At 50.0% G+C, this 8,373-nt stretch overlaps 1 protein-coding gene across 1 annotated transcript; it reads right to left on the bottom strand.

Moving 5' to 3' along the window:
• Positions 1-5,446: 5,446 nt before the first annotated feature.
• On the bottom strand, positions 5,447-7,676 carry LOC100831696 (protein DETOXIFICATION 49). Its single transcript, XM_003580307.4, has one exon. It carries the CDS (start codon positions 7,461-7,463, stop codon positions 5,721-5,723), a length of 1,743 nt encoding a protein of 580 aa, XP_003580355.1. The 5' UTR covers positions 7,464-7,676; the 3' UTR covers positions 5,447-5,720.
• Positions 7,677-8,373: the final 697 nt, after the last annotated feature.

The raw sequence follows: 8,373 nt of genomic DNA, 5'->3' as shown, positions 1-8,373 counted from the left end.
GGAACCAATTTACCGGTCCAGCTTTGCCGCACCAAGTACGACCGGCCCGGCCGTCCAATGACCGCCCAAGCTAGCCTACCCGTGCTACCCCCGCGTTTATTACCCCAAGCGACGCACCAAACCACACCTCTCGCTGTCACGACCCGGTGCGTTCTTGCAACGCGGCCCAAAAGCCCGTCCCCTGGCGAGAAGGGAGGGACCATGAAAATAATGGATCCCACCGGGTGCGCGCCGCTCCCATCCATATTGATATCGCCACGGGGACTGGGATTCGCCGATTTTCCCCGTGCTCCCCGGCACCGGACACGCTCTTGCTTGCGCGCCCGGCCGGTCGCTCTCGCACCGAAAAATCACGAGCCTCCTGGTCCAAAAACCAGCTCACGAGTCACGAGGGGCCGTCGCCATCAAAGCTAGATAGAGAGAACATGTGGTGCGCTTGGCGACGTGCGTGATTCCCCCCCTTTTTTCTCGCCTTTTGCGCTATATGCTTAGCTGTTCAAAGCGCGGCGGCGTTGCGGCCGCGGCAAGGTACGTACCTGGTCACGTAACCGGAGATTGGGGGGGACGGGCGCCGGAATTGACCACAAACTTTATTTACAGTTCGTGTTTTAGGCATCAGTCCATCTTACTTTTAAGACGGGTCGTCCTGGCTAGCTAGCTTTTCGTGTTTGTTCCACACCTGCACGAACATGTCGTGCGTCCGTGCGTGCGTGCGTGCCTCGATCTACCCCGTCGTGATGTCGTAGTCTGAGGATACGTCCCGGAAGCTGAAACCGGTCGCCGGAAGCCAAGGATCCTACTGGCTGTAAACGCCCCCAAGGTGGTCTCGTCCACTCCACTATAGGAGGAAGCCGTTTCTTCAAGTGTTCTCCCGTTGAAATTATCAAGTGACCATCAGCAGCTAGCTGCGTGTCGCCGGCCGTGCGTTCGCCGGATCCATGGGTTGGCAGTCAATTGTGATCGGCGTCGCTATTCGGGTCGGTGGATACACATGGATTTTTTCCCGGCCGGTGATTCGTGTTTAATTCATAATGGAAGCCAGGCCAGCAACGAAATCGCAACGGAAATTCGGCGTGGCATGACGGCAGGAGATAGGGGTCGTACGTACGTCCGCGCCTACGTGGTGCTGTCATGCGGTTTGATTAGAAACGTGGTGCCGTCATGCTAAAATATTGCCTCCGGTGAACAAAACGACCGAATTTTCTATATCTAAGCAGGAGAGATCCACTACTTGATTTCTTTCAACATGCAAGCAATTCACATCACCACGTCATCAATATGTTCACAATTCTCTCAACATACAAGCATGCCACATCATCACATCATTAATATGTTCACACCTATTATCTTCACACTTATTTAGTGAGAAACTCATATTTGTTGCATATGCATGCATAATATTTTTCATAGTGCTATCCTCACTATGTGAAGAGTCTATCATACAATTTCAATATATGTTTTTAGTTTTGGATTTTTTTCGTTGCTACTCAATTTCACTCATGTATATTAACTAAAAATTTCCGCAACAACGTGCGGGGCATCGTCTAGTCTATCTATATATCGTGCTGGTGAATCGTGATGCACTTAAAAGCGTCGAGTTACATGCCTTGAAGACACATAAATCTATAACATGATGATGGCAACGTAAAGGTGAGACAGGTTAATTTTTGTATGGACTACATTTGTTTTCCCTTGATGTGATCTCCACATTTGTTTTCCCTTGATGTGATCCGGAAGAGATGTCGACCTGAATCGCTCCATCGGCGAGGATATGCACGGACGCCGCAACTCGAAGGTGGCGGTGAACTAGAAGCAAAAACGGATTTCATAATTAAGAGATAAACACGGAGTGTGGAAAGCAGTGCGATTCGTCTGTGTCAAATGGCATACAATAACCTTTTTCACTATTCTATTGTTATGAGAGAAGGTTGATAATTAAGCTAGCTATAACAAAAGAGTTTAGCCCAAGACGTGACAGAGGACACATGCATGAGGTATAAAGTGCAGGAGCGACAAATATAGTTGAGCAAACAAACTTATATACCGAGGCATATATAAAATAACATGCAAATGTACCATTTCTTCTTTTTAACTGACTTTATGAACACCATTTTATTTTAGGTTTTGTCAGTAACATCGGTATGCCAATATTTAACATATGTAGGGCTATATAATATATAAGTGGCGACGTACCAAGTGCAAACCTTCATTCGGTGCAAAATTGCAAATTGTTCGCGTGGACCATCAGATCTAAAACGTGAGATATAGATCAAAGGTGGAAATCAAGCATTACCTACCGTGGGATAAGTACAGGGGATTCTGTGATAAACATGTTTAGTTAGGTGTTTTGATCTGCACCACATGTTTTACATCTTATGGAACACGTGAATTGTTTGTAAGGTTGCACTGGATAGGCCGCTTATGTAAGTGGAGTAGTAACACATAGTCTTTTTTACAGACTGCGGTGCCTGCCACCTATCGGAGCCGGACCAACCTATCATGCGCCACCAGGTGACCTCCACTCACACATGTATTAAATGAGACAACATGGCAAAGATATTGAAATTTCAATGACATATTAATTGAAATAGTTATACCAAACTGGCATGAAATTTGATAGGAAATTGAACCTTTGATAGATACCGGAGCCTGGCCTGCACTCTGTTCTTATATACTGACAAACGTGTACTGTAGTTTGCTATCAACATCGCATCTCTGCATGTAGTAATATTCAACTTAAAATCATGTGTGGCAGTTCCGTTAATTTGGACCTAGATCTAGTAGGCACGGAAAAAACAATGTATACTGGCGCACGATTAACTATTGAGCCTAAGCTGACAAACAGTGCAAGAAGTTAAAGAGTACTAATCAAGATCTCCACCCAGGCACCCAATGGGACGCGTGATGATTCATGCATGCACTACGATCACGAAGGAGCCATGATTCGCCTAGAAACTAGATAACCGCATTTCTATTTCGTAGGAGACAGAGACACCTCTCGAGCTTGGCCAAGAACCAGGGGACACGGCCTATATGGAAATTGGGATCCAGCCGGCCTGGAACAATCATTGACACCAATCTAGCAGATGTAGACTTGCCAATTGGGCGATGAGCGCACCGGCCGGCCGGCCTGCCGTTGCGCCACAGACGACGGCGCCAAACAGTTGGCTCGAAGCCACGAGACAGGATTCCGTCCACCCCAGCGTCATGCGGCTGTGATTGGGCGAAGCACAACATACACCAACCATGTTACATCTCCTAGCGCGCACACCCCGGGCGCTCACTCAGATCGGATGCGGTGTTACATTATGCCACGGGCTTTCGTTCGATCGGAACATCCACCAACATGTTGAACCGGGAGCTGCAATTTTTTAGCGTGGTTCGTACAGGCTAGTGGCTACAATAGCGAAGCTGATCGAGGCTGGCCTTTGGGGCCTCGAAACCGTACCCCATCTTCTCGCAGCTCCAAGGAGCGGAGTTCGAGTCCTTTTTAATTGTGGCCGTGGCCGTGCCGATGCCGCCGAATGCCGATGCCAGCGCCATCCATCGCAGGCGCGAGCTAATAAGCTGAACCGATCTTTGTACGCTTCAGTCATGCGCGGCAGCTGAAGTGGATCCACGTGGACCCGGTGCGTCCCCCGGCCGCCCTCCACGCGAAGGCGCTTACCGTGTCGTGCCGGCCAGACCGGCCTTGTCAAGTTGGAACCTAATGCCACGATCAGAGGAATCTTTCACCTTGCGGGCTGCAGCTCGTTTCCAATTTTAAAATACCCGATTCGGCCGATTTTAAAGTGGTTGACATTTGAGCCCGTGAAGAGGCCTCGCCCGTGAATCAAGCTTTCGAGGAAATGAAAAATACATAGGACGGCAATTCTAAAAAACAAACAAAAATACATGGTCCTAGTTCCCAAATCAGGAGCATTAAAATACAAAGGCCCACTTATTTTATACAAGCACAGTACCCGTGCGTTGCTACGAAGTAAAAGACATATGCTTTAAAAGATGTTATACTATCATCTATTGTCTTATGAGAATTATCATATAAGGTTCTCAAATAAAAGAATTATCATACAAATCATATGCATTCTTATTTAGTGTGCCGGATCAACAAGTGACACGCACAGAATGACACCATTCGAAAGTGATAAATCGCCGCTATCAATTGAGTCCTTGTAGGAGTAAAAATATCTACAAAAAATATAAACATAAACATATGTTTTTTAACAACAACAAAAGTATATATAGATCTCATGTTCTATACACATATAGATTAATGCAAGTAAGTTTTTCTCGTCAAACAAAAATGTTACAACATATTCAAACATACACAACATATAAAACGTAGTGCGTGTGCAAAGACGAACTTTAAATCGACTCTTGTTTAGTTATTTCTGGTGTGGAGAAAAAAGAAACATGAGGAAGGGAAGAAAATGGTAGTTAATAGTAAACTAAGAGTCAACCTTAAGAACATCCATAATGTTAGAATCAGTATTGACTATTTACATTATCTAGAGTCAACGGTAAAATAATACTATGTACAATTGGGTTTGTCTTTAGCCAAACTATTTTTTGTTGGCATTAAATTTGATAGGTTACAATGGTAACAAGGTCAACTTTTTAGTTGACTCTTGGTAAAAATTTGTCCGGACAAAAATTAATACCTTTAACGTCCTAAAGAAGTTGACTCTTGGTAAAAGTTTGGTCGGACAAAAATTAATAGCGTTAACGTCCTAAAAAAATCATGATATCTAAATGACAAAAAGACCACCTCCAAGTTAGATACTCCCACCGATCCATATCGCTTGTCAAAATATTACATATATCTAGATGTTTTTTAAACATATACATATTTGGGCAAATTTGAGACAATTAATATGAATTCGGAGGGAGTACATGTAATAGGCAGTACTAATATTTGCTAAACTTCTTTCTTAAAATTTGCACTAGTGGGTAGATTCCCAGCCCTTGTTGTCAGAGCAATCATATATATCTTCGAAAACAGGCAGGACAGCTGCCTTAGTTTTTTTCAAGAAATGGCAGGCGAAAATGCCAGAGAAATCATGGAATGGAATCTTATTTTTCTAACTTTGTCTTCATGGTTTCTACTGTACGTATTTAGGATAAGAATAATAACAACAAACTGCAGGTCTGCAGCACTTACAAGTCAGACCACAGTCACAAATCACGTGCTATAACGCGATTCCTTCTCGCAGATGGGGCCCGCCGTCGCAGAGTAATCCGCGAGGTTCTTCCATTTGATGGCCGACGGACGGCTGCGTTGCTCAAAATGGAGGGTCCCCTTCAGGATGGTTTTGCGAAGCCTGGTTCGTGGTGCTTGTGCCGCGCTGGGTGACCCGGTCGTCACGCGGCCGGCCGGCCTCCCTGGACCAGACACCGACCCAGAACAAAGCGAAAGGGGAAAGCGGTGAACGGTTTCGTTCCGTTGTCTGAAAATTTCCCTCATGTTAGATACGTACTCCGTACTACTACTACCAGTGCTAGGGCATTTTCCATCTCGGTAACACTAATAATCAGCAAAATCTTTACACGGCTAAATTAGCAATTTGGGAGACAAAATCGTCACCCCTGTCAGCAGCCTCTAGTTCCTCCCCCTCGCCAAAATATTTGGGAAGAGGGGAGGACATAAAAATGTGGAGAGAAAGAGAGAGGGAGCGAGGGAGCAGATTACAATACACATGCGGGCTCAGACGCTGTAGCTATCAACACCGATCAGGCTGATCATTCGATTGCTCGATGTCTGCGTCGATAAGTAAGCGCGACTTCTCGTCTCCGCCGGCTGCGCCAACTTTGTCGTTGCCCTCCTTGGCGCTGCTGACGTCGCCGGCTCCAGCTCCGGCTCCGGTGAGCTGCTTCGACCGCTTGGCCTCGGCGGCCCAGTCGGTCCGGCCAATGACCAGAAGCATCCGGACCATGCAGGTGGCCTGCGCCGCGAGGAGGCCGAACCAGAGGCCCTTGAAGTCGAAGTGGAACCAGAAGGCCAGCACCAGCGCCACGGGCGTCCCGACCAGGTAGAAGGACCGGAGGTTGATGCTGGCCGCGTCCTTGGGCCGCGCGCTGCCGCGCAGCACACCGCACCCGGTCGTCTGCGGGCAGTTGCCGAGCTCGCAGAGGCCCAGGATCGGCAGCACGGACGCCGTGAGCGCGATGATCGCCGGGTCCGCCGTGAACATGCTCGCCCACACGTTCCTCACGAGGAACGCGAACGCGGACGCGAAGGCGCCGAATGCCAGGCCGAGCATGATCCCCGCCGTGGCTGCGCGGCTCGCCTCCTGCGTCCTGCCCGCGCCCAGCTCGTTGCTGACGCGGGTGGACACGCCGAAGCTGAGCGACGAAGGGAAGATGTAGATGAGCGAGGTGGTCTGGATTAGGATGCCCATGGACGCCACCGTGGCCTGCGGGTTCAGGAGCAGGCCGCAGAGCAGGATCATGATCTCGTACCACCACCACTCGAGGCACACGCTCACGCAGCTCGGCAGCGCCAGGGTGATGAGCTCGCCCCAGCCACGGAAGCTCTCCATGGAGAGCATGAAGAAGCTGCCGGTCCGCTTGTGGACGCCTTTGAAGAAGATGTAGGCGAGGAGCAGGAGCAGCAGGTTCAGGTTGGCCAGCACGGACGCCATTGCCACCCCCCTGATGCCGAGGCCGAGGACGGTCACGAGCGCGTAGTTGATGGGCAGGTGGATGGCAATGGCGAGCGTGGCGCACACCGTGAGCGGCAGGTTTATCGACTGCATCCGGAGGTAAATCCGCACCGGGTGGAGGAATGCCTGGAGGAGGAGGTCAGGGAGCGAGGCCAGAATGTAGGTCTCGGCGACGGCCGCGATGGCGGCGTCCTGGCCGCATAGAAGAAGAAGGGGCCGCATGTGCATCCACAGGCCGCCGATTGGGACGGCCGCGGCGATGAGGAGGAGCACCGTCCGCTGCACGGTGACACCGATGAGCGCGTAATTGCCCGCGCCGAATGCCTGCCCGCATATCGGCTCCATGCCCATGGCGAGGCCGGAGAGGACAGAGTATCCCGTGATGTTCGCGAAGCCGATGGCGAGGGAGCCGCCGGCCAGGGCCAGCCCGCCGAGACGGCCGAGGAAGAGCATCGAAATCATCGACCGGAGGTAGAGGAGAAGCCCCGTCAGGATCATCGGGAATGCGAGGCCGAGGATGGACCGTGCCTCGTCCCGGGCCGCCGTGGCCGACACGGGCGGCATCATCGGGAGCGCGATGCCCAACGAAACGGACCAGGCTTCCTTCACCGCCTTGGCGAGCTTTCCCGCCGGCTTGCACGTGAGCACCGGCGGCGCCGGTGACGCGTCGTCCGCGGCCACCGGGATGACGACGTCGCCCGCCTTGGCGAGCAAGGGGGCGATGAGGACGCAGCAGCCATGGGACTGCGTGTTGTTATCTCGGCATGATGCCCCCGCCGTGGTGCCTGCGCAGGACGTCATGGCTGGAAGCAGAGTGCTCTGCTGCTGCGCTCGTGCGGTTTCGTTGCCCGGACTTTTAAGGCGTTGGGGCCGGTAACTCCCAGGGGGGGTAATTTACGGCGTTGGGAGAGAGAAGGAGCGTTTTTTTGAGCTTTGTCTCCTCCGTGGAGACGGGGGCTGTTTGGTTGGTGGAGTTCTGCGCCGCGCGGGGAAATGGGCAAGCCCGGCGAAGAGTTTATATAGCCGCAAAGAGGAGAGGAAGGCCCGGTGCTCGGGGGTATCGCTCGTGGCTCCCCCCGAGTCTTTTTTGACACTTCTTGGATGGCTTTTTGTCGTTGCTGCTGTATCCATCGACTCGGAGCCGCCCGGTGAATTATCCTCCATTTCTTTCAAGCGTATTTAGAGAGTAAGTTGTACATGCCTTTTTTAAGGGTATTTGTATACTTAGACATATGCTGGAGCCGTAGTAGCCGTAGTAAACTTTCTTTTGTCCAGCACTTGTTCCAGCAGAACTAGTTAACTCTTTCTTTTGGCTTCAGTTACTTACTTTCGCGTTAACGACTTAAGTAACCAGCGGTGTTAACATAGTAGTAGCGTAACTGAGGTGTTAACATAGTAGGAGCGTAACTGATTCGATGTAATAAATGTTAACATGAAAGAAGTAGTATTAATTTCTTGAACCCTTGTCCGTTAATCAAAATTTGCAGAAGAACTGCCAAAGATACTTGACCGGATGCATTTTGTCATGTCCAGGACATCAAGATCAACTGAGCTAGGATCTGATTTATAATCCAGCTATGCATGAAAGTGCAGACCTGTACGAGATATGAGTGGTTCATTTGCTTTATGTTTGACCCACATCCGTTATGCTTAAAATTTGAAATCTGATTCTTTCAGACTGTCAGGAACTTGTCGCGTGAAGAGCTGTGTT

This window comes from Brachypodium distachyon, chromosome 5 (genome assembly GCF_000005505.3).
Source record: "Brachypodium distachyon strain Bd21 chromosome 5, Brachypodium_distachyon_v3.0, whole genome shotgun sequence".
NCBI classification, from domain to species: Eukaryota; Viridiplantae; Streptophyta; class Magnoliopsida; order Poales; family Poaceae; genus Brachypodium; species Brachypodium distachyon.
The sequence above is the reverse complement of the archived record's forward strand: the minus strand, read 5'-3'. Positions and strand labels throughout refer to the sequence as shown.

What these genes read in the sequence shown, in the direction of transcription:
- LOC100831696 (XM_003580307.4), bottom strand. Translation starts at nt 7,463, where the DNA reads ATGACGTCCTGCGCAGGCACCACGGCGGGGGCATCATGCCGAGATAAC.